We start from the raw sequence: 25,500 nt of genomic DNA, 5'->3' as shown, positions 1-25,500 counted from the left end.
CTTCCTCTGTCTCAGTCTTTCTGAGAAAGTCATCTTAGAGCAGTAAGGTCTCAATACTAACAACAAAATAAATAAATAAATAAAAATAATTAACTGTATTCCAAAAAATAGGAGTGGTTTCTGATATTTTAAAATAGTTTTAATCTATTTTGGATAGAGACAGAGAGAGACAGAGAAACATTTGCAACACTGCTTCATTGTAATGCTTCCCCTTCTTTGTTTACTTGTTTTGATCAGCAGACTGGTAAACAAAAATGTCTGTCTGAGAAAATAGCATAGCAAGGATGGTAGAAATTGATTTAATGAAATCCTAAGTAGAAACTAACGATAGTAGTCAGGGTACAAAAAAATGTAAATAAGATGGTCATCTAGAAATGGAACTGGAGAGGTAGATTTCAGATAATTTGTAGAGGGAGAATTGATAGAACCTCATAACATTACACCAAATTAAGTCATAATGATTTGTATTTATACTTCTAGTATAAATAAGATTTTATTTTCACTAGAACACTGTTCAGCTCTGCCATATGGTAGTGGTAGGGATTGAACCTGGGGCCTTTGAAAACCCTCTTGCATAACCATTATGCTATCTCACTAATCCATATTTCTTGTTTTTGATAATTTGAAAGTGACAAATGTTCTATTCCTTTGATTTTTACATTACACCTAATTTGTGATCAAAATTGTAAGACATTATAGGATAATACTGCATTATATAAATCCAAAGCCATCTCATAATGTCTTTAAAGTAAATCTGCAAGACATCGTGAAAGCAAGTCAGACCCAAGTCAACATATGATACTTGATCAATGGTTAGAATTGAAGAAATTCACTTTGCGTAACTGTTGAATTATTGCCACTATTAGCAGATATTGCAGTGAAATGTGACTTTAATGTTGAGCAAGTAAGATTTAAATGTGTTTTGTCATATAGTAGAATTTTTTTCTTTATTTCTTTATTGGGGGATTGATGTTTCACAGTTGACAGTAAACACAATAGTTTCTACATGCATAACATTTCTCATTTTTTAACACAAGAATACAACCCCAACAAGGTCCTCTGCCATCCTGTCCCTACCCCACAGTCTTTTACTTTGGTGCAATACATCAACTCTAGTCGAAGTTCTGCTTAGTATTTTTTCTTCTGATCTTGTTTTTTAATTTCTGCCTGTGAGTGAGATCATCCCATATTCATCCTTCTGCTTCTGACTTATTTCACATAACATGATTTCTTCAAGCTCCATCCAAAGATGGGCTGAAAATGCTGAATCACCATTTTTACTTTGAAAATGTCCACTGTCTCTTCATTTAGCTCCTCTTTCTTTATTGATTTTCTGCCTGAATGATCTGTCAAGTTGAGAAAGTGGAGTGTTGAAGTCCCCTACTATTACTGTGTTGCTGTTAATATATTGCTGTAACTTTCTGAGTAGATGTTTGATGTATTTAGATGGCCTCTCCGTGGGTGCATAGATGTTGATAATCATTAAGTCCTCTGGATTGATTAATCTTCTGAGCACTAAGTAATGTCAATCCCTATCTTTTTTAATTTTATTTATTTTAAGGTCTGTTGTGTCAGATATGAGCAAAGCTGTTCCTACCTTTTTTGGTGGTGTCCATTGGCTTGTATGATAGCTTTCCATCCTTTCACTTTGAGTCTGTGTTTGGCTTGTTGAGTTAGGTGGGATTCCTGCAGACAACATATGGTTGGGTTGTGTTTTCTGAACCACCCTCCTACTCTGTGCCTTTTAATAGGTGAATTCAGGCCATTGACATTTATTGACATGAAAGATTAAAGATATCTTAATGCCATTATTTTAGATTTTTACAGTGTTTTGATATATGACATGTTTATTGTGATCTGACTGTTTATAGAAGACCTTTCAGAACTTCTTTCAGGACAGGCTTGGTGATAGTTGATTCTTTCAACTGTTGCTTTTCTGAGAAAGTTTTTATGCCTCCATCTAGTCTGGATGACAGTCTAGCAGGATACAGTAGTCCTGGTTGAAAGCCTTTCTCACTGAGCACTCAATAGATATCTTGCCATTCTCTTCTGGCCTATAGTGTTTGTGTGGAGAAATCTGCTGCTAATCTTATGGGTTTTCCTCCCTAGGTGACTCTTTGTTTTTTCTCTTGCAGCCTTCAGGATCCTTTCTTTATCCTTATTCCTTTTCATTCTAAATATGATGTGTCTTGGTGTCTTTAAATCTGGGCTAATTCTGTTTGGGACCCTCTGGGCTTCTTGAACCTTTATGTCTTTGATGTTATCTAGACTAGAGAACTTCTCATCTATTATCCTGAAGAATGCTTTCTTCCCCTCCCTCTCTTTCTTCCTCTGGTATGCCTACAATGTGTATATTATTTCTTTTTTTTTTTTTCTTATTTCTTTATTGAGGAATTAATGTTTTACATTCAACAGTAAATACAATAGTTTGTACATGCATTACATTCCCCAGCTTCCCATTTAACAATACAACCCCCACTATGTCATTTATCATCCTTCATGGATCTGTATTCTCCCCACCCACCCACCCCAGAGTCTTTTACTTTGGTGCAATATGCCAATTCCATTTCAGGTTCTACTTCTGTTTTCTTTTCTGATCTTTTTTTTCAACTTCTGCCTGAGAGTGAGATCATCCCATATTCATCCTTCTGTTTCTGACTTATTTCACTCAACATGAATTTTTCAAGGTCCATCCAAGATCGGCTGAAAATGGTGAAGTCACCATTTTTTACAGCTGAATAGTATTCCATTGTGTATATATACCACAACTTGCTCAGCCACTCAACTGTTGTTGGACATCTGGGTTGCTTCCAGGTTTTGGCTATTACAAATTGTGCTGCCAAGAACATATGTGTACACAGATCTTTTTGGATGGATGTGTTGGGTTCCTTAGGATATATCCCCAGGAGGGGAATTGCAGGGTCATAAGGTAGGTCCATTTCTAGCCTTCTGAGAGTTCTCCAGACTGTTCTCCACAGAGGTTGGACCAATTTACATTCCCACCAGCAGTGTAAGAGGGTTCCTTTGACCCCACACCCTCTCCAGCATTTGATGCTGTTACTTTTTCTGATGTATGACATTCTCACAGGAGTGAAGTGATATCTCATTGTTGTCTTTATTTGCATTTCTCTGACAATCAGAGACTTGGAGCATTTTTTCATGTGTTTCTCAGCCTTTTGGATCTCTTCTGTGGTGAATATTCTGTCCAAGTCCTCCCCCCATTTTTGGATGGGGTTATTTGTTGTCTTGTTGTTGAGTTTGGCAAGCTCTTTATATATGTTTGTTATTAAACTCTTATCTGATGTATGGCATGTAAAGATCTTCTCCCATTCTGTGAGGAGTCTCTTGGTTTGGGTAGTGGTTTCTTTTTTTTTTTTTTCTTTTCTTTTTTTATTTAAGAAAGGATTAATTAACAAAACCATAGGGTAGGAGGGGTACAACTCCACCACCCAATCTCCATATCCCACCCCCTCCTCTGATAGCTTTCCCATTCTCCATCCCTCTGGGAGCATGGACCCAGGGTCATTGTAGGTTGCAGAAGGTAGAAGGTCTGGCTTCTGTAATTGCTTCCCCGCTGAACATGGGCGTTGACTGGTCTGTCCATACTCCCAGTCTGCCTCTCTATTTCCCTAGTAGGGTGGGTTTCTGGGGAAGTAGAGCTCCAGGACACATTGGTGGGGTCTTCAGTCCAGGGAAGCCTGGCCGGCATCCTGATGACATCTGGAACCTGGTGACTGAAAAGAGAGTTAACGTACAAAGCCAAACAAATTGTTGAGCAATCATGGACCCAAAGCTTGGAATAGTGGAGAGGAAGTGTTAGGGAGGTACTCACTGCAAGCTCAAGTGTACTTCTGTTTTCAGGTATATATTTTGCAGTAGTTTGTAGATACGTGTGAAGATATGCTCTCTCTCACAGAAACTGGTTTTGGGACTTTGTTAGAAAGTGAACCACCCGAGTAATGAAGCTGAAGGGTTGTCATTCCACACATGAAGTCTCTGGACACAGTCTGAAGTGAAGCATGTTGAGGTGGCAATTGTTGCGTTGGTTAGGTTGTGATCGGCAGATGCAATATTATTTGATATGGATTGGGAGAGGCATACTGGAAAGTGGGCCCTATCCAAGGGTTCCAGGACTGGGGGAAGTAGGGGCTCTATAGTGGAGATGTGAGGTTCCTGCTGTCTTAGGGTTCAAAAAGACAATCGATAGTTAATGTTATCATCACATTATTTGGTAATTGGGTTAACTTTGAAAAGTCCTTTTGTTATGGTTTGCTGTACAGTATCCAGTATCTTGTATATAGCTGTGCTATTGGATGCTTCTGATCTACTTGGTCTAGGCTTTTGAGAGAGTCCGCATATCAAATACACAGCCTATATATTAAAAAGATTTAGTTTGTGTTTTGAAAAACTTCGAGACATACAATTGATTTTCCCCCTCTCATATTAATTAACTAGTGATTTATATGTCTACATTTTGCTAGGAGTGTACATAAACACATTCCCACCACCAAAAGACTGTGACCCATCCCTCCCACCCATGGGTAGTGGTTTCTTTTGCTGTGAAGAAGCTTTTTAATTTGATGTAGTCCCATAGGTTTATACTTGCTTTAGTCTTTTTTGTAATTGGATTTGTTTCATTGAAAATGTCTTTAAAATGTATGCGGAAAAGAGTTCTGCCAATATTTTCCTCTAAGGATCTGATAGTTTGTGGTCTAACATCCTAGTCCTTGATCCACTTGGAATTTACTTTTGTATTTGGTGAAATACAGTGGTTCAGTTTCATTCTTCTGCATGTTTCAACCCATTGTTTCCAACACCATTTGTTGAAGAGACTCTGCTTTCCCCATGTAATAGTCTGGGCCCCTTTGTCAAAGATTAGATGTCCATACGTGTGGGGCCTCATTTCTGGGCTCTCAATTCTATTCCACTGGTCAGTGTGTCTATTCATGTTCCAGTACCAAGCAGTTTTGATGACAATGGCCCTATAATACAGTTTGAGATCTGGGAGTGTGATGCCTCCGGTTCTGTTCTTTTTTCTCAAGATTGTTTTGGCAATTCTAGGTCTTTTCTGGTTCCAGATAAACATTTGTAGCATTTTTTCTATTCTCCTAAAAAATGTGCTTGGGATTTTGATGGGGATAGCATTAAATTTGTAGATGGCTCTGGGTAATATATTCATTTTGATGATGTTAATTCTTCCAACCCATGAACATGGAATATCTTTCCACTTCTTTGTGTCTTTTTCAATTTCTTTGAGTAGTGACTCATAATTTTCAGTATACAAGTCTTTCACTTCCTTGGTTGGATTTACTCCTAGATATTTTATTGTTTTTGTTGTTATAGTAAAAGGAATTGATTTCTGGATTTCAATTTCTTCTAACTTAGTGTTTGCATAGAGGAATACCACTGACTTTTGAATGTTAATTTTGTAGCCTGACACCTTACTATATTTCCTGATGATTTCCAAAAGCTTCTTGCTGGATTCCTTAGGTTTTTCCATGTATACTATCATGTCATCTGCAAATAAGGAGAGTTTGACTTCTTCTCTTCCAATCTGTATCCCTTTAATTCCTTGCTCCTGCCTGATTGGTATGGCAAGAACTTCCAACACTATGTTGAATAGTAATGGTGATAGTGGGCAGCCCTGTCTAGCACCTGATCTGAGTGAAAATGCTTCCAGTTTTTCACCATTGAGTCTGATGTTGGCTGTAGGTTTGCTATATATAGACTCCACTATCTTCAGGAATTTTCCATCTATTCCCATTTTTTGTAGTGTTTTGATCATAAAGGGATGTTGAATTTTGTCAAAGGCTTTCTCTGCATTTATTGATATGACCGTGTGTTTTTTGGTCTTGCTTTTGTTGATGTGGTGGATCACATTGATTGATTTACGTATATTAAACCAACCTTGCATGCCTGGATAAACCCCACTTGGTCATGATGGACAATCTTTTTGATATACTGCTGTATTCGTTTGGCTAGAATTTTGTTCAATATTTTCACATCTATGTTCATCAGAGATCTTGGTCTGTAGTTTTCTTTTTTGGTTGTGTCCCTGTCTGCTTTTGGTATCAGGGTGATGTTGGCTTCATAGAAGCTGGCAGGGAGTATTCGAGTGTCTTCAATCTTCTGGAAGACTTTTAAAAAGTAGAGGTATTAGTTCTTCTTTGAAGGTTTTGTAGAATTCATTTGTAAAACCATCTGGTCCAGGACTTTTATTTTGCGGGAGATTTTTGATAACTGTTTCAATTTCATTGGCTGTAATGGGCCTGTTCATGTTATCCACTTCCTCTTTACTTAGTTTTGGAAGTTGGTAGGTATCTAGGAAATCGTCCATTTCTTCCAGGTTCTCTAGCTTGGTGGCACATAGTTCATAGAAGCCTCGCATGATATGTTGAATTTCTGCGGTGTCTATTGTGCTATCTCCTCTTTCATTTACTATCCGATTTATTTGGGTCTTCTCCCTTTATTGTTTTGTGAGTCTGGCTAAAGGTTTGTTGATTTTGTTTACTCTTTCGAAGAACCAACATTTACTTTCGTTGATCTTCTGTATGGTTTTCCTATTCTCAATGCTATTTACTTCTGCCCTAACTTTAGTGATTTCTGACCTTCTCGTTCCTTTAGGGTTCCTTTGTTGTTCTTCTTCTAGGTCTTTAAGATGTGCAATCAGGCTGTTTATTTGTGCTTTTTCTTGTTTCCTAATGTGTGCTTGTATAGCTATGAACTTCCCTCTTAGAATTGCTTTAGCTGTGTCCCAAATATTTTGATAGCTTGTGTCTTCATTTTCATTGAACTCTCGAAACATTTTGATTTCTTCCTTCATTTCCTCTTTGACCCAGAAGTTGTTAAGAAGTGTACTGTTGAACTTCCACATTTTGGGACTGTTACTAATCTTTTGTTGATTGTTAAGTGTTAGTTTAATTCCACTGTGGTCTGAGAAGATGCTTGGGATGATTTCAGTGCTCTTGAATTGGCTGATGCTGTCTTTGTGGCCTAACATATGGTCTATCCTTGAGAATGACCCATGTGGATTTGAGTAAAATGTGTATTCCAGTTTCTTGGGATGAATGACTCTGAAAATGTCCAATAATTCTAGTTTATCTCTTCATTAACTTCCTTATGTCTTTATTGATTTTCTGCCTGGATGATCTGTCAAGTTGAGAGAGTGGGGTGTTGAAGTCCCCTACTATGATTGTGTTGCTGTTAATATATTGCTGTAGCTCTTTCAGTAGAAGTTTGATGTATTTAGATGGCTTCTCATTGGGTGCATAAATGTTAATAATTGTTAAGTCCTCTTGATTTACTGATCCTCTGAGCATTAAGTAGTGTCCATTCCTATCTTTTTTAATCTTATCTATTATAAAGTCTGTCATGTCAGATATGAGAATAGCTTTTCCTGCCCTTTTTTGTGGGCCATTGGCTTGTATGATAGTTTTCCATCCTTTCACTTTAAGTCTGTGTTTGTCTTGTTGAGTTAGGTGTGTTTCCTGTAGACAACATATTGTTGGATTGTGTTTTCTGATCCATCTTCCTACTCTGTGTCTTTTAGTAGGTGAATTCAGGCCATTGACATTTATTGATATCAAAGATTGAATATATTTTAACACCATTCTTGTAGAGTTTTAGGGTGTTTTGATATATGGCCTATTTGTGGTGGTCTGATTGTTTATAGGAGACCTTTCAGAACTTCTTTCAGGGCAGGCTTGGTGATGGTTTATTCCTTCAACTATTGCTTGTCTGAGAAGGTTTTGATGCCTCCACCTAGTCTGAATGACAGTCTAGCAGGATATAGTATTCTTGGCTGAAAGCCTTTCTCATTGCGCACTCGATAGATATCTTGCCATTCTCTTCTGGCCTGTAGTGTTTGTATGGAGCAGTCTGCTGCTAATCTTATGGGTTTTCCTTTGTAGGTGATTCTTTGTTTTTCTCTTGCAGCCTTCAGGATCCTTTCTTTATCCTTATTCCTTTCCATTCTAAGTATGATATGTCTTGGTGTCTTTAGGTCTGGGTTAGTTCTGTTTGGGACCCTCTGGGCTTCTTGAATCTTTATGTCTTTGATGTTGTCTAGACTAGGGAAGTTTTCAGCTATTATGGCCTGGAAAATGCTTTCTTCCTCTCCTTCTCTTTCTTCCTCTGGTATGCCAATAATGCGTATATTGTTTCTTTTGAAGTCATCCCATAGCACTCTGTTGTTGTTTTCAGCATCTTTTAATCTCTTTTTGAGATCTCTTACATCTTTTTTAGTTGTCTCTAACTCATCCTCAATCTTGCTAATTCTGTCTTCAGCCTCATTTATTCTATTCTCTCTGCCCTCTACTGTTTTCTGGAGTTCATCTATTTTGTTGCTGTGCTCTGATACTGTTTTAGCTTGTTTAGCTAGTTGCATTCTTAGCTCAGTGATTTCAGCTTTCAGCTCTCTAATAACCATGAGATAATTAGTATTTTCTTCCATATTCTCATTTGTTGTTCCTGTATTTCTGATTACAATTTTTCAAATTCTCTACTCACTCCTGTTATTATTTCCTTAGCTAATGTTTGGATGTTGAACTTGTTTTTTTTTGCTTCACCCTCTGGAGGACTTTTAGCTGGACTCTTGTCCTGGTTCAATTCTCCAATATGAGTTTCCTTTATCAGTAATTTTCAAATTATTGATCACTATTGCCTGGATTGACTTGTGTCTAAGTAAGTTAATTAAAGGGTTTACAGTGGTGGAAATTAGCAGTTGTTTCAATCCCTGAGTTGGAGTTCAGTGGTTTAAAAGCCTCTTTTTTTTTTTCTTTCCTGTAGGCTGCGGGAGCCTGAGGGCTTTTAAAGTATCAATAGGCTTCTTAGCTTAATCACTGACTCCTGACCAAGAGATAAAGCAGGGTGTGCCAGAGATAATCCAGTGGTTATGCAGAGAAATTTTCACAGCCCTCAGCTATGCCACTGAGTTATAGGTCTTCTCCTGAGTTTCCTGGTTAGATATCTGTCCCCTGGTGTCCCTTCCTGTCGCTGCTCCAGATTCTGAGGGTAGTAGCAATGGAGACTCAGAGTTGCACTTGGTCAGTCTCTGGTGAGTCCTCTCCTCCCTTCAGCTGTCCCCTTTTTGGTGGAGCAGACTGGAGGTGGTGTCTCAGCTGATAAATTGCTGAACTATTAGCAGTCATTTAACCTCTCCTTAGGCTCCTCTCTCCTGTCACCAGCCACACGTGTTTGTACTCACCAGTGATTTAGTGGGTTCCTGTGGTCATTCTAGTCCTGTCTTGTTTCGGTCCCGGGTGGTCTCATTTGGTATTCCTAGTTGATCCAGGAGAGGAGAGGAGAGAAAGCCATCTGCTGCTCCGCCTCCGGAAGTATCGTATATTTTTTCTTTTAAAGTCATCCCATATGTCTCTGTTGTTGTTTTCAGTATTGCTTAATCTACTTTTGAGATCTCTTACTTTCTTAGTTTTCTCTAATTAGTCTTCAATCTTGCTAATTCTGTTTTCTGCCTAATTTATTTTATTCTCTTTCCCCCCTGCTGTTTTCTGTTGCTCAGCTATTTTGTTACCCTATTCTGATACTGTTTTAGCTTGTTCAGTTAGTTGTGTTCTTAGCTCAGTTATTTCAGCTGTCTGATTACCTCAAGATAGTGTTTTCTTTCAGAATCTCATTTGTTGTCTCCACACTTCTGTTGATATTTCTTTCAAACTCCTCACTCCTATGACTAATTCCTTAATTAGTGTTTGTATATTGACTTCATTCTTATATGCCTTATGTACCTTTGGAGGCAGGGGCTTAGCTGAGCTTTTGTCCTGGTTCATTTCTCCAATATTTCTTCTTGTTGGTTTCACCATTATCTCAATCCCTGAGTTGAAGCACAGTGGCTGTTAAAACCTCTTTGGTCCTTTTTCTTCCATGTAGGCTATGGGAACCTGAGGGCTTTTTACCTACAAGTATGTTTTTTAGCTTAATCCCTTAATCCCTCACTCCTGACCAAGTGTGGTGGGGGAGGACAATACAGTGGTTATGCAAAGAGGCTCTCACACCCCAAGGATCCAAAGTTCCAGCCTCAATTCAGTTTCTTTGCCAAGCCGGGGCAGCGCTGTTGGGCCCTGTGAGTTTCTAAACAAGTCCCATTTATAGTCTGTAGGTTCTGAGGCAGTTATTTACCATGTTCTCATCAGGAGAACAATGTGGAAAGGCTCCCACCACACAGTCCCACTGCTAGGCCACTGAGGTATAGATCTTCTTCTAAGTTTCCTGGTCAGTTCTCTGCCTCCTGATGTCAGCACAGGGCCTTCCACCTGCTGCTCCAGTCTCTGAGGGCAGTAGCAGTGGAGACTCACAGTTGCATTTGGTGAGTCTTAGGGGAGTCCTCTCCTCCCTTCAGCAGTATTCTTCATGGTTAAAACAGACTGGAGGTGGCTCCTCAACTCGAAAACTTACAGACTGTTACCAATCACTCAGGAGTAGATATGGGCTTTAGCCCCAGGAATCTCTCTTTAGGTGCGTCTCTGTCCACAAGCCACAGGTGTTTTCACTCACCAGTGACTTGTTGGGTTCCCAAAGTAGTCCCAGCCTTGTCTTGTTGCAGTCTCAGGTGATCTTTGATATTCCTGGTTCTTTAGAGAAGTTTCTGAACTGGGTAGAGCTGGAGTTCTGGGCAGAGTTGTGGTCTCTGGATGCTCTGGTGATATGGTGGGTTCCCAAAGAAGTTCTAATCCTGTCTTGTTGTGGTCCCCAGTTGTCTCCTTTGATATTCCTAGTTGATTGTGGAGAGGAGAGGAAAGGTAGCTGCTGTTACTCTGTAGCCCTGGCTCCGGAGGTCTCTTCCTATAATAGAAATTTAAAGAGTTCCATAGTTCCCTTTTAAAATTGGGCTTTTTTTCTGCCCCACTATGGAGAGAGGAAGGCTGGGAGTATGGATCAAACTGTCAATGCCCATGTTCAGCGGGGAAGCAATTACAGAAGCCAGACCTTCCACCTTCTGCATCCCACAAGGACCTTGGGTCAATACTCCCAGAGGGTTAAAGAATAGGAAAGCTATCGGGAGTGGATGAGATACAGAGTTCTGGTGGTGGGAATTGTGTGGAGTTGTACCCCTATTATCCTATGGTTTTGTCAGTGTTTCCTTTTTATAAATAAAAAAAATAATAAAGATACTCCTCAAAAAAATAAAATTGGACTTTTTTCCCTTGATGTTTAATTTTTAAAATTTATTTATTTATTATTTGGGGGGGGTTAGGGAGGTACAATTCCATACAATTCCCACTACCATAGTTCAGTATCTCATCCTCTCCATTGGAAGCTTCTCTTTTCTTTATCCCTTTATCATTATGGGGTGCAGAATGTGGAAAGTCTGACTTCTCTATAATTGCTTCTCTGCTGGACATGGGCATTGGCATTTTGATCCATATTCCCAGTCTATTTCTGAGTTTCCAGATTTTTTGTCATGGTATTAGCTTCATAATATTATGTTTCACAGCTTTTATTTTGGAAGTATTCACTAAATACATATAATAAGTAACTTTGAAATATTCACAAATGGCACCGTGTGGTGGAACACATGATTGAATGGACATGTTAGCATGAGCACAGACCCAGATTCAGATGGTCAACACTTGCAGAGGGGGAAGCTTCACAAGCAGTGAAGCAATGCAGCAGTTGTCTCTGTATCCGTACTCGCTGTTTCCTCCTTCTCTGTAAAATTCTTTCTGTCCTAATAGTCATAAATAAGAGAATACATTCACAAAGATATCAGTATGTTTCCATCACATCTAAAACATGTGCCATATGGACAGAGAAGGTATTTGAGAAAATTTTTGATAGAATTTAGAATCATATGTAAATAAAAAAAAAGCTAAAAAAGTGATTCAATTTTGTTTTTCAGTGATCAGCATATTGGTAAAATATATTCCAAGTCCTCTTCATTTTTGGATTATGTTAGAAAGTCTCTAAAGAAGCTTGGATTGGATGAGTCCAAGGTCAGTACATGGTTGCTCATTGTTTTCATAAGGAAGATAATTTCTCCAGGGTAATTAACTGAGGTAATCCAGAAGTATTTGTTTTCTGTTTTTTTCTGTTGTGAAAAATACATAGAATAAATAAAAAAATTACATAGAAGCCAAGCTCTCTTTACTTTTTTTTAAATTCACAGTGTATAGTCTACAGTGTATTGTTGACTATCATTCACCTGAAAAGAGATTCACCTGAAAAGAGATTCTTGGGGGTCGTGCGGTGGCGCAGTGGGTTAAGCGCATGTGGTGCAAAGCGCAAGGACCCACGCAAGGACTGGCGTAAGGATCCCCGTTCGAGCCCCCGGCTCCCCACCTGCAGGGGAATCGCTTCACAGGCGGTGAAGCAGGTCTGCAGGTGTCTGTCTTTCTCTCCCCCTCTCTGTTTTCCTCTCCTCTCTCCATTTCTCTCTGTCCTATCCAACAACATCAACAATGGCAATAATAATAACCACAACGAGGCTACAACAATGGCAACGAAAGGGGGAAAAATGGCCTCCAGGAGCAGTGGATTCATGGTGCAGGCACTGAGCCCAGCAATAACCCTGGAGGAAAAAAAAAAAAAAGAGAGAGAGATTCTTTATCTAGATTCAGGTAAAAATTGCTCATTATAAAATCAAAATGGAGGTAAATAGCTATATAACACAACAGGTGGAGTTTATAAACAAAATAAGATAGTTAAAGATTAATTGATATAACTAATTATAATTTTAATTAGTTATATAACTGATTTAAATTTAAGGTCATAAGTAAAATGTCTTTGAATAAGAAAGTCCTGTAAAGTGATAATAGTACTGTAGAGGGTCAGGCTTGTCTTGTTGAAGACAAAAACGTAAGCTAGTTGACCAGCAGAAATAAATACTCTTTTTTTTTTAAGAGTTTATTTATTTATTAATGAGGAAGTTAGAAGGAGGAGGAGAGAGAGAGAGAGAGAGAACACCAGACATCACTCTGGTATATGTGCTGCAGGGGATTGAGCTCAGGACCTCATGCTTGAGAGGCTAATGTTTTATCCACTGTGCCTCCTCCCGGACCATCAGAAATAAATATTCTAATACCTAAGAAAGATAATAATAATCAACATGATCCAGTTGAGTTACTAACTAAACTGTTAGTGTTGATCCTGGACCTCTCTGGTATCTTGAACTGACTGTTAATAGAAATTTAAACAGTAAGGATAATGGAATGAAATGGATGTCTTAAGAGAGAAAAGTAGCATGAATTATTACTAAGTCATATCAAGGCAAAAGTATATTTTTATTTATTTCGCTAAATCTTCCCAGCTGTTTTATAATTTGAAGTAGATAGACTGGCACTAATCAGTTTTTGCACCCATAAAATGGATATCAAAAAGTCATTCCTACAGTGTAGGTTTTAAGAAAGATGAGATGAAGTATTATACATAAATGCCAAGCACAGCATTTGTACATAGTAAATGCTTATTAAGTAGTACTGGTTTTTGTTGTCCTGATTCAGTATATGTACTTATAATAATACAATGGGAATTATTCTTGCAATTTTTATTTAGTCACTGAAATTAATATTCCTCTTGTTTTATTTAACAAGAGGAGACATATCTTAGTTGATTTATAAAGATTTACTGTACCATATAAGACCTTACCATGACTTATGTTATTTAATGTTATTTTCAAATAGCTGTATCTTGTATGCTGACAAGACCAGTTACTTCTGATCTCCCTGGTCTAAGATTATAGGTGATTTAATATTTTCAATAAAAAGTCATTATTAGAAATGTATTAACTGTTAGGAAGCCACTGACCAAGCCCGACTGCGAACCAAGACAGACACGGACAGAGTAAAGATGTTCAAAGATTTATTCACACAAGCACACAAAGTCTCACTCATACAGGGGAACTCAGCACTTAGGATTTACTAGCTGGGACGGCTCCCTGGGCTAGGAACGTTCAAAGATTTATTCACACAGACACACAAGACACACATACAGGGGAACTCAGCGCTGAGGGTTCACTAGCTGGGATTGCTCCATGGGCTAGGAACGTTCAAAGAGTTATTCACACAAACACACACAGAGCTCAGCTCTGGCTTATGGTGCTGCTGGGGATTGAACCAGGGACCTTAGAGCCTCAGGCATGAAAATCTTTTGCTTCTGTTTTCCCTGGTCTAAGCTTTTAGGAGATTTAATATTTCATTATTAAGTTCATTATTAAAATTGTATTAACAATTTGAGCCCACTGTCAAAATTCAATCTGATTACCAATTTGAAATTTTAAGTCCTTAGATTGAAGAAATATATACTCAGAACTATGGTTGATGCATTAAAAAGTTTGTAAGCAATTACAGTAGCCAGACCTTCCACCTTCTGCACCCCATAATGATCCTGGGTCCATACTCCCAGAGAGATAAAGAATAAGAAAGCTGTCAAGGGAGGGGATTGGATATGGAATTCTGGTGGTGGGAATTAGGTGGAATTGTACCCCTCTTCTCCTATGTTCTTATCAATATTTCCATTTTATAAATAAAAATTAAAAAAAAGAAAATCTTTTGCAGAACCATTATGCTGTCCAAATATGACTTCTTCAACAAATGAATGGTTAAAAAGAATTGTAGAAAACCCTACAACAATTTTTTTAAAATATTTTTTTAGTGATCTTTTTTAACTTTATTTTTTGTTGGATAGAGACAGAGAGAAATTGAGGGGAAGGGAAGATAGAGATGGAGAGAGACAGAGAGACACCTGCAGCCCTGCTTCACCACTATTGAAGCTTTCCCCCTGCAGGTGGGGATCAGGGGCTTGAACCCGGGTCCTTGTGCACTGTAGCATGTGCACTTAACCAGGTGCGCCACCGCCTGGTCCCCTACAACAATTTTTTAAAAATTCAATAGAAAAAGAAGACTATTGATACAGGCAGTAACCTGGAAGAATCCCTATAAAAATCATGCTGAGTAGCAAAAAAATAAAAAAGGTCCAGAAAAGTTATAAACTGTATGTTTCTGTTTATGTAATACTTCCAAAAAGCTAAAATTTAAAATGATGCTAAAAATGTAGAGAACACATCAGTCTCAGCTGAAAGTTAAGGAGAAGGAAGAGTTGACAGGGAAGGGTGGCTGTGACTAAACCAGAATTTAACATGCGGACTATTGCGATGATGCCAATGGTTTTACTTTTATTTTGTTGCTGTCAAAATTCTGACTGTGTTATTGTACAACAGACTTTAAGAGGCTATCATTGGATGCTGGGAAAGTGTGCAGCAGTAGTATACCAAACTTGTATGTCTGAGAGTCCAGGGGTCCCAGGTTCAATTCCTGGCACTACCACATGCAAGCCCTGAGCACTGCTCTTCTTTCTCTCACTCTCTCTTATTCTACCTCCTCTCTCTCTAAAATAAATGAGCCTCTTTTTTTTTTTTTTTTTTCTGTTTTGAATGGTAGTATCATGGGAGCCAGAAAGGTATTTCACTGGGTCAGGTGCTTCTCTTTCTACGTGTGCTATGCAGGCTGAAGCCCTGGCACCACCTGGGAGGTACAGTGGAACAAGGAGAAGCTTCAGTACTCTGGTGGCTCTGTCTCATGATCCCCCTGTCTCTACCTGAATAAAAAGAGCAGTACTGAGTGATGGAATTGCAAATGTGCAAGACTCCAACTCTGGGGCCTGGGCGGTACTGTGATTACAAAATGGGGGGGGGGGAGGTACTGTGATTACAAAACAGAGTTAATGGTTCATAACAGTCCAATGTATTTGTTTAACTGTTTTCTGAACTCTTTCTGTGCATTCCTAGCACAGAAACAATTGAAAATAAATATTGAGTCACTGCTGGATGAAATTAAGTGATATTGATAGTATGTTACTTATGATTCTGTTTGTGACATGCTGAATGATACAGATCATGGTAGAAGAATTAAGAGTTTTATTGATTTGATTGATGAATATCCTTAGAGCCTTATCAGGTGCCTAAGCTAGTTATAAATTGTTATTTATTTTATTTCAGTATTTGATAAGGAAAAAATGTTAACTATTGTGAATTGTTGTGTTTTTGTTTCTTTGTTTGCTTGTTTTTCTTGAAGCTGCCAGAAAAAACTATAATGGACTACTATGAGAAGTATAAGCCTAGAATGAATGAGCTGGAAGCTTTTAACATGGTAAATCACAGAATTAAACACATTAAACTGGATATGTTGCTAGGTTCTTACTGAACTTGATTATGAAACCAATCAGTCTATGTTGTTTTCCCCTTATTGTAGGAAAAGAAAAAAGTTTGGGAGTCATTTCCTATTTCAGAACTATATTAGTAATGTGTCAGTAATGTAATAAAGTGAACATATGGTAGATCTCTCTGAATGTACATTATAAATGCATGGAATGAAGTCCTTTGAACACTTATTGGTCTCAGTGCAGCTACTTCACATGCATTCCTTTTAATGAATTTCATTCTTAGTAGCCCTTTAAAAGCTTTCTTTCAGATATGTATGATTGCTTTTGGATTCTACCTCAAAGTGACTCAAAGTGACATTCTTTTCCTATTATTGTTAAAGAAAAACTTTTGATCTCTGTAGTATTCACTTTCTGAAAGTGTACATTTTGTGGGGGTGGTATTTGACCTTATATAAGTGTCTGACAGTTTGGGAGGTGCATAGAGCATTGGACTCTCAAACATGAGGTTCTGAGTTCAATCCCTGGCAGCACAGCACATGTACCAGAGTGATGTCTGGTTCTTTCTCTCCTATCTTTCTCATTAATAAATAAATAAAATCTGAAATATATGTCTGTAGCTACATTTTCTTAAATGTAAATGTTGTTAATCCTTTTGAAAGTATCGTTTTACTCATCCTCTTATTCTTTCTTTTAGTTGAAAGTCATCCTGGCTTCTTGTGTAGAAACATTGATCCTTCTGGACCGACTTTGCTACCTGAAAGAGCAGGTAAATCATGTCATTTTCATATACACAGCAGATGTCTTTATTAAGTCCAGTAATATGGATCCACTTATATCAAACATAAGTTTTTTTTCAAATAAAACTAGTAAGATTATTTTTCTCATTATATTTCGCAAGTGTAAAAGTTCATTCCATCTCTTTTTAAGCATAAACACATGTAGAGCAGATGTTTTCAGCAAAGCTGCCTATAATAAAGTTTAACTTCTTTTAATTATGTGGTGATTACTGTACAGTAGGCAGTGAACACAAGTCATTATACATGTCAGATTGTGTAGCTGAGATCGATAACTACCAGACAAAAGTTATCATATATACACTCCATTTTGTAATTTGCTTTAGGACTTTTGAACATATATTCCCTTTCAGTATGGATATTTCTTTCTGAACATTAGAAATTACTTCTGCTCTTTCACAGTATTGTTGTATCTATGTTCATGAAAAAAAATCTATGTTTTTTATTATCTTTGGGAAAAAAAAAGTTTTTGCACACTTTGAGCTATGATCAAAATGAGGCTTTTGGGTTGTTTAAATTAAACGCATGTGTAAATATAGTCTTATTTTCCTACTTCATACAAACCCTTTATTGTAATAATGTTGTTTCATCATATAGAGAACTTTGCTTTCTATTTCAACATGCTAATTGGAACAAATGGATTTTAATAAATGTTTGCTTTTATTTTAATGTGTGTTATTATGGTGAACGGCAATTTTAAAATACCTGGATAACTAACTACTTTGCTAAGTTACCAGCTAACTCAAAATCACTGGGAAGCATTGGTTCCCATGTTGATAGATCACATAACTAGGCTAATTTAAGTAGGTACTTAGCTTTTCCCTTTTCTTTCTTTTTTTTTTTTTTTTTTAAGATTTATTTTAGCCAGAACTCTGCTCACCTTTGATCTTAGAGCCTTCTGCATGGAAATTATTTACATAATTATCATGCTTTCTCCCCAGGCCAGCATGCCCCTTTGCAAAGCAACTTCTGTTGACCTAAATAAAATATATAGACAAGAGTGTGAGCAGATACTGATAAATTAGTAATGAAGTGTTGGAAATCATAGATGTTAATGTGCTGATATTTTGAATGTTTTATTATAAAGGTAATATACATCTATATTTGAAATTTAAAATGAAGAATAAATAAAAGAAAATTCAAAACAGCTTTTAATTCCACCCTTTAGCATTAACTGTTAAGGTTTTGGTATGTTTCCTTGTTTTCTCTTACATATGTGTGCTGCATGTATATGCATGGTACATGGTGTATACTTATGTTAAAACTGGAATGAATTTGTCAGTGTCCTTTTGCATCTAACTCATTTCATCTATTTTATTTAGAATTTTTCCATATCATTAAACAAATACTTTTCCATATCATTAAACAAATATGATAATTTAAGTAATACCCAATCATCGCTTAGTCATTTCCAATTCTCCAGACTCCCATCAAAGAATAACCTTGTGGCTCACTTTGTTATGTGGTTGCATTTAAACATTTTCTCACACTCACCCCTATGGTGAACTTGTGGATGTTAAGTTTTATTCAACAAAGAGGTATATTATTTTATAGTTTGCTTTTCCACCATTTTTATGTTACAGTATGTGATCCGACTCATGTATCTTTTGCCCTGAACAAATGGCTGAATGTTTAAATCACTTATCAATTTGCAGGAAGATATTGCATGGTCTGCACTTGTGAAGTTGTTCGATCCTGTGAAATCTCCCAGATGTTATGCTGTTATTGCTCTGAAGAAACAGCAATGATTTCAATTGAAGCAAGTTAATAGAAACATCTATTTGGGGAACCTGTTGCTAATACTGTTTTTCTAAGTACTATGCCATTTCCTGTAAATATTGGAACACCTTTGCTACATATTTTAAATAAACAGAAAATAACAGCTAATATCAGAATGCCATAATACATTTTCCATTGTCAAAACTACACTAATGAAATGACTGACTGTGAACATATTATAAAGGATTAATCTACATTCCTAAATTAGTAAGCCAGTAGGATACTATCATCTGAGCCTTGCTTCCTGCTCAGTATTTTAGATCCTTAGAACTTGATTCATAACAATTTTTGTTTGTCTGTTTTTTACTTTTTTGACCACCAAGGTTATTACTGGGCTTGCTGCCCCCTCCCCCCTTTTTAAATAGCAACACAGAAATAAAGAAAGAGGAGGGAGATAGGGAGCAAGTGAAACTTGTAGCACTGCTTCACTGCTTGTGAAGCTTCCCCTTGCAGGTGTTGGGGACCAGGAGATTGAACCCAGGTTCTTGTACATAGTGACATGTGCTCTCTACCAGGTGGGCCACCACCCAGTCCCCATGCATTGCTTTATTTATTTTTCCATTATTGTTGCTGTTATTGTTGTTGTTATTGGATAGGACAAAGAAAATTTGAGAGAGGAGGGGAAGACGGGGAGAGAAAGACACCTGTAGACCTGCTTCACCACTTGCAAAGGAATCCCTCTGCAGGTGGGGAGTCAGGGGCTTGAAACAGGATCCTTGTGCTGGTCCTTGTGTTTCACACTATGTGCACTTAACTTGGGGCACCCAGCCTCCATACATTGCTTTTTATTAACTTAAAAACAGGTAAAGGGTGAAAGTATAGTAAAAATAATTGTTGCTGAACAGATAATTTGTATTCTCCTTCACATTTAAAAGATTTACTATATTATCAGGAGCAAAGAAAAAATAACCTAGAAGTATAAAGTTTATACTTTTTACTAGTATAAAGTATAAAGGAGTATATATTAATATCAAGGAAACCTTATAGTACCTTTTGTGTATTTTAAATATACTCTCAGCAGATGCATTTGTCAATTAATGTTTTTCATTTTTATTCATCAGAGACAACTATTTAACCAGCTAGTCTTCATGAAATGACCTTTATGATTACGGTGAAATAGTAATATTTCAACAATAATAACAAGACAACAACAATAACAAAAACACAAAGAAATGCAGTACTTTGATAGAACAATGATTTAAGGACATAATCCCTACTACAGTCTTTGTAGACTCTCATTTCATAAAACATGTTATTTAAGAACTCAGTTGTGTTTGAGCTAAAAATTGGTAGGAACATCAGTTCTGACAGTTGTTTTTTTTTTTTAAAGTTCTGACAGTTTTGAGGTGGGGTTAAATAAAGCTCTAAATGCCTCAGACTTCCAGTGTAAAGTATTTTGTTAATACTCATTTAAAAAACACATTTTTCAAATGAATGTTTTCCAACTGTCAGAGATTATGAAAAGCACTGGCATTATGGAGATACAATATGCAGTTCTGTCCTCAAAAATTCATAGTTTAGTGAGGAATACAGACAAACCAGAAAAAAAAAATATAGACTATTCATAGTTGTTAGGGGGCTCAGAACTAAGAGGGCCAAGGCAAAGGACTCTTGAGAGTGTTTTAAATTGATAGAGATAACGGCAAAGAAGGCCTCAGTAATTGAGTGCCATAGTTTATACTCACGTTAGGTAAACTGTATTGTATTGTTAGATGGATTAGTCAGCTAACTTTTCAGCATCTCTATCTCCTCATCTTAAGCAGAATGAAAGAACAGATTTTACTCACAAGGTTGTCATGAAGATTAAAGGTATGTATACATCTTCCTGAACTCCTCCAATGTCTGCACTTATGGCCAGACCACCTGATATTGAAGCAGCACTTAACTATAGAGCTAACAACCATACTAGAAGTCTCTGCCTTTATAGTCTTGACTGGCATCAAGAAGGAAGTCAGGAGAGGTTATTTATAAGGTGAGGAAAACTCAGCTCAAGCAGTTTATTGAGGGTAACAGAATGGGATTTGGAAAGGCTTATGACATTATAGTTTTAAGTTTGGTATCTATAGCAAGGTATCGATGTTAAAGTGAACCCTAATATCCTGAACACATTGCCAAGGTGAGAAAATTGTCTGATATACATTAGTAAATGGGTGTATTGCGCCAAAGTAAAGGACTCGGGGAGGGGAAGCTGGAGGGCTTTTAGTTCCTGGTGTATAATGGTGGAGGGGGGACACGGGGGGTAGAATGTCTTGCAGAAAACTAAGAAATTTCACACTTGTACTAACAATAGTACTTACTCTTTACTGTAAGCCATTGATTCCCCCAGTAAAAAAATTTAAAAAATTAAAAAAGCAATATATGGGGATGTCCAGAAGCAAGCAACGGAGTCACTTCTTGATTTACAGACTCCCCTGGTGTTCATCCGGTCTCTCCATCTCTCCTTCCTTTCTTTCTTTTTCTTTTTCTTTTTTTTACTTATAAAATGGAAATATTGACAAGACCATAGGATAAGAGGGGTACGATTCCATACAATTCCCACCACCAGAAGTCCATATCCCCTCCCATCCCATGATAGCTTTCCTATTCTTTATCCCTCAGGGAGTATGGACCCAGGGTCATTATGAGGTGCAGAAGGTGGAAGGTCTGGCTTCTGTAATTGCTTCCCTGCTGAACATGGGTGTTGGCAGGTCAATCCATACTTCTAGCCTGTCTCTTTCCCTAGTGGGGCAGGCTCTGGGGAAGTGGGGTTCCAGAGGCAGAGAGATTATGAGAGACACTGAAGCATCCTTCAATGATGTAAGGGTATGACTTGAACCTTTATGATGCACATAGAAAAGCAGTGCACTATCCAAGTGAGCTCTTTCCTAACCCTTTATAGTTTTTTGATTTTCTTTTACTTTTTTTTTCTTTAATAAACAAATGTTTTTTAGGCAAAGGGGTCTCTGTTCTTAGACACAACACCTGTTTCGTGATGTAAATGGTTGCAGATGTCTGTGTAAAGTGCCTCATTTCTGACTTAATAGAAAAACCAGTATTATTTCTTCTCAATGCCTTAGAGGAATAAAAATGAGAACTTAGCATTGATTTTTGTAGGTGAAAATATGGCTTAAGTTCTAATTAAGCAACCTATAGATTTTACCATCCCCATTCAAAATTTGGGGAATTGTCCACATCTAAATGGAAGTTGATTATTGGATGGATGGAAAGCATTATCTCAAGTGCTATAGTTAAGTTTTTACAGTAGTTTTCTTGCTGAGATGATTGTTTTAAGATCAGTACTAATTTCTAGGATAATTTACGGTTAAGTGATTATAGGTAGCATCATGGAGACTTAGCAAAAGACTCCACATTATGTGCATCTGAAGATCATTCTTTGATTTGTGGCTCTAGCTGTTGTGGTTAATAAAAGTAATGCATTGGGCTGGTGAAATCCCTCATTTAGATAATGTGCTACTTTGCCATGTGTGTTTCCCCCACTGCATTGAAGGAAGTGCCAGTGCTGTGTGTTGTATGCTTTACATTGGTTTGTTCTAGCTCTCCCCCGCCAAGAGAATTGGATCAGTCCAGTTAGTTTCCAGGGCCTGCTTGGCCCCGCCCCTGGGAACCCCGACAGAGTTCCAGAGTTGCAGAGTTAGAGAGAGTTCTTGGCGCCGCTGCGAGAAAGAGACAGCAGAGTTCTATTTGGTGATTAGTTTGGTTTAGTTTATGAATAGTTGTTCCTGAATAAAGAAATACAGCTTCCCTGCCCAGCCGTATGTCTCTGGTCGTCTCTGTTACCCGCCCGTGAAGCTAGCCTGGCCAGCTGGAGCCTCCGAATTTTAACAACAGCTGTGGTCTCTTACAGTTATTTAAAAAATAAAAGACTTTATGTGGCTTTGGGGCTTAAATAAAATGGGAGGTTTATTATGTTGTGGTTATTTAGGTACAGCAAAAGGGGCAAAGATCTGCTAGTCATGGGCCAGAGACATGAGACCATAAGCTAGTTAGTACCAGCCTCTGCTACACATGTTCAGGTCCTGTAGGCGAGTGGCCTGGCAGTCTGGGGAGAAGAAGAGCAGGCAAGGGCAGCAGGAACAGAGTGTGAGAGCAGGAACAGAACTATCTCCAGCAGACACTCACTTAAATCACTTTATTTTTTAAAAATATTTATTCCCTTTTGTTGCCCTTGTTGTTTTATTGTTATAGTTATAGTTGGATAGGACAAAGAGAAATGGCGAGAGGAGGGGAAGAGAAAGATAGACACCTGTAGACCTGCTTCACCACTTGTGAAGCAACTCCCCTGCAGGTGGGGAGCCGGGGACTCGAACCAGGATCCTCACACCTGTCCTTGCACCACCTGCGCTTAACCCACTGTGCTGCCGCCCGACTCCCTTAAATCACTTTCTGTAAGCCTACAATCCCTTGTGGGTTTGCATAAGTCCATAGTATTGAGGCTGACATCAGCCATATACTAATTATGTTCATATCCCAACAATTCTGCTAATTACTTTCATATCCCAACAGTCTCCTTTTTTCCTTCTCTAGAAGGGATAGAAGAAGGAAAGGTGGGAGGGAATGAGAGAGGAAGGCAGGAAGGAAAAATACAGCAATAACATATTATTTTCCTTTTAACAGTCATAGGTACTAGAAAAGGGTGTCGTGAAATATATATATTTAAAATTTTCTTATTTATTGCATAGACAGCCAGAAATCAAGACAGAGAGAGGAAAAGAAACAGACAGACACCTGCAGCCCTGTTTCACTACTTGTGAAGCTTTCTTCCTGCTGGTAGGGACCAAGGGCTTGAACCCAAGCCCTTGTGCATTGTAACATGTGCACTCAACCCGGTGGGCCATCACCCAGACCCCCCCCCGAAATATAATTTAATCTTTTACTAGATGACTGCACTAAGTTGATTGCTTTTTATTTTCTAGCTTTCTTAGAATGTAGCTCATCTCACCCTTTAAGGTTTTATTTGTTTGTTTTCTAGAGTAGAAGGGAACACATTTCCAATGGAGGGGGGGGTGCCTGGACCATCATGCTTAAGTAGTCTCACCACTCTCAGGATGCTCTTTTTCTTTTTTAATATTTATTTATTCACTTTTGTTGCCCTTGTTTTATTGTTATAGTTATCATTTCTGTTGTTATTGATGGCATCATTGTTGGATACAACAGAAAGAAATGGAGAGAGGAGGGGAGGGTAGAGAGGGGGAGAGAAAGATAGACACCTGCAGACCTGCTTCACCACCTGTGAAGTTATTCCCCTGCAGGTGGGGAGTGGGGGGCTCAAACCGGGATTCTTACCCAGGTCCTTACACTTTGTGCCACCTGCGCTTAACCGCCTGACTCCTTCAGGATGCTGTTTTTCATACTAATAGAGACTGAGAGAGAGACCACAGCCCCAGAGCGTGGCAAGGCACTTTCCCTAAGTGGTAGGAAACATTTTATTTTCTTTATTTCCTTTTTTTCTTTTTTTTAAATCTTTTTTTAATTTATTTATGAGAAAGATATTAGGAGAGAGGAAGAAGCAGACATCACTCTGGTACATGTTTTGCCGAGGACTGATCTCAGGACCTCATGCTTGAGAGACTACTGTCCACTGTGCCACCTCTCAAACCACTAGGAAACATTTTCTTTAAATCTCCTGGACTTCATTCAGTCAGCCTTTCAAGAATATTGTTGCCTTCAAGTCTTTGTAAATGTGTACAACCCAGAGAAAAGCTTTAGAATAAAGCTAATGCCTCTGATATCTTTGTCTACTTTTAATTTATTTATTAGTTGCCACCAGATCTTTCTCTGAGGATTGTGCCCACAAGATAAATCCACTATTCTTGGCACTCATCTTTCTTTCTTTTTTTCTTTCTTTCTTTCTTTCTTTCTTTCTTTCTCTCTCTCTCTCTCTCTCTCTCTCTCTCTCTTTCTCTCTTTCTTTCTTTTTATTGGATAGAACAGAGAGAAATTGAGAAACAGACACTTCCAGACCTGCTTAAACATTCATGAGGCCTTCCTTCTGCAAGTAGGGAGCAGAGACTCAAACCCAGGCCCTTGTGCATGATAATGTGAGCACTCAACTGGATGTGCCACCACCCAGCACCCCCTACTTTTAATGTTTATCCCTTTAAAGTTGGTGTACAGACTATATGATTGGGACTACAACTCCATACCTCATCTTGCTGCTGTTGATGCTGTTGCACAACACTTAGTGCCAAAGCACCAGGACCCCCTCAACCACAGTCAGTTGGACTCCCTTCCCCTCATCTCTCCCCTCCTCATTCCACCTTGAGTAACTCCATTTCTGTGGTAGAGTCCAAGGACTTAATTTGTTTCCTGGTTTTCTATTTCACAATAATATTTTATTGAGTATTTGCATAAGAGTATGTCTTCTATGTATTTCTAGTTTCTGGTCTGATATTTAAATTATTGACCTGTTTTGAGTTAACTTTTATACAGAGACTGAGATAAAAATCCAGTTTCATTCTTCTGCATGTGACAGTACAGGTTTCCCAGTACCACTCACTAAGGAGACTTGTTTCCTCCATTTTATGCTCTTGGGCCCTATTCTAAGCCAGCAGTACACACATGTGAGGATTGGCTTCTGGACTATTGATTCTATTTCTTTTTGTTTTTCCAAATCATTTTATTAGGGGTATAATGGTTTACAGTACAGTTGTTGACACACGGGTACAATTTCCCATCTCCCTGTGATAGATGTTTACAAATCACTCCCATCCCCAGTGAGGTCCTTCTCTGGCTCTGCCTCTCTTTTCTCTAGTAGGTGAACATACCACACTGAACCCAAGTTTGACCGTATGTTTTCCCTTTCCTTGCTTCTTAAGTT

General features: G+C 38.1%; 1 protein-coding gene and 1 long non-coding RNA gene across 5 annotated transcripts in view; both read left to right on the top strand.

The window, feature by feature from the left end:
• Positions 1–18,791, top strand: part of METTL25 (methyltransferase like 25) — a 98,031-nt gene extending 79,240 nt beyond the window's left edge. For 2 of the 3 annotated variants that reach the window (XM_007517198.3, XM_060191461.1), the window contains 4 exons: positions 11,855–11,948; positions 16,023–16,097; positions 16,805–16,876; positions 18,560–18,791. In XM_007517198.3, the coding sequence (XP_007517260.1) occupies positions 11,855–11,948; positions 16,023–16,097; positions 16,805–16,876; positions 18,560–18,652 (334 nt within the window). In that variant the 3' untranslated portion in view covers positions 18,653–18,791. Of the gene's footprint in view, positions 1–11,854; positions 11,949–16,022; positions 16,098–16,804; positions 16,877–18,559 lie in introns of those variants that run through there. The other variant, XR_009549978.1, reaches the window with a different exon arrangement.
• A 1,212-nt stretch (positions 18,792–20,003) lies between these two features.
• The window catches only part of LOC132538705 (uncharacterized), a 216,868-nt gene continuing 211,371 nt past the window's right edge, over positions 20,004–25,500 (top strand). For both annotated transcript variants that reach the window (XR_009550060.1, XR_009550059.1), the window contains exon 1: positions 20,004–20,655. This is a non-coding gene — a long non-coding RNA (uncharacterized LOC132538705). The remainder of the gene's footprint in view (positions 20,656–25,500) is intronic.

Source organism: Erinaceus europaeus, chromosome 5, assembly GCF_950295315.1.
Source record: "Erinaceus europaeus chromosome 5, mEriEur2.1, whole genome shotgun sequence".
NCBI classification, from domain to species: Eukaryota; Metazoa; Chordata; class Mammalia; order Eulipotyphla; family Erinaceidae; genus Erinaceus; species Erinaceus europaeus.
The sequence above is the reverse complement of the archived record's forward strand: the minus strand, read 5'-3'. Positions and strand labels throughout refer to the sequence as shown.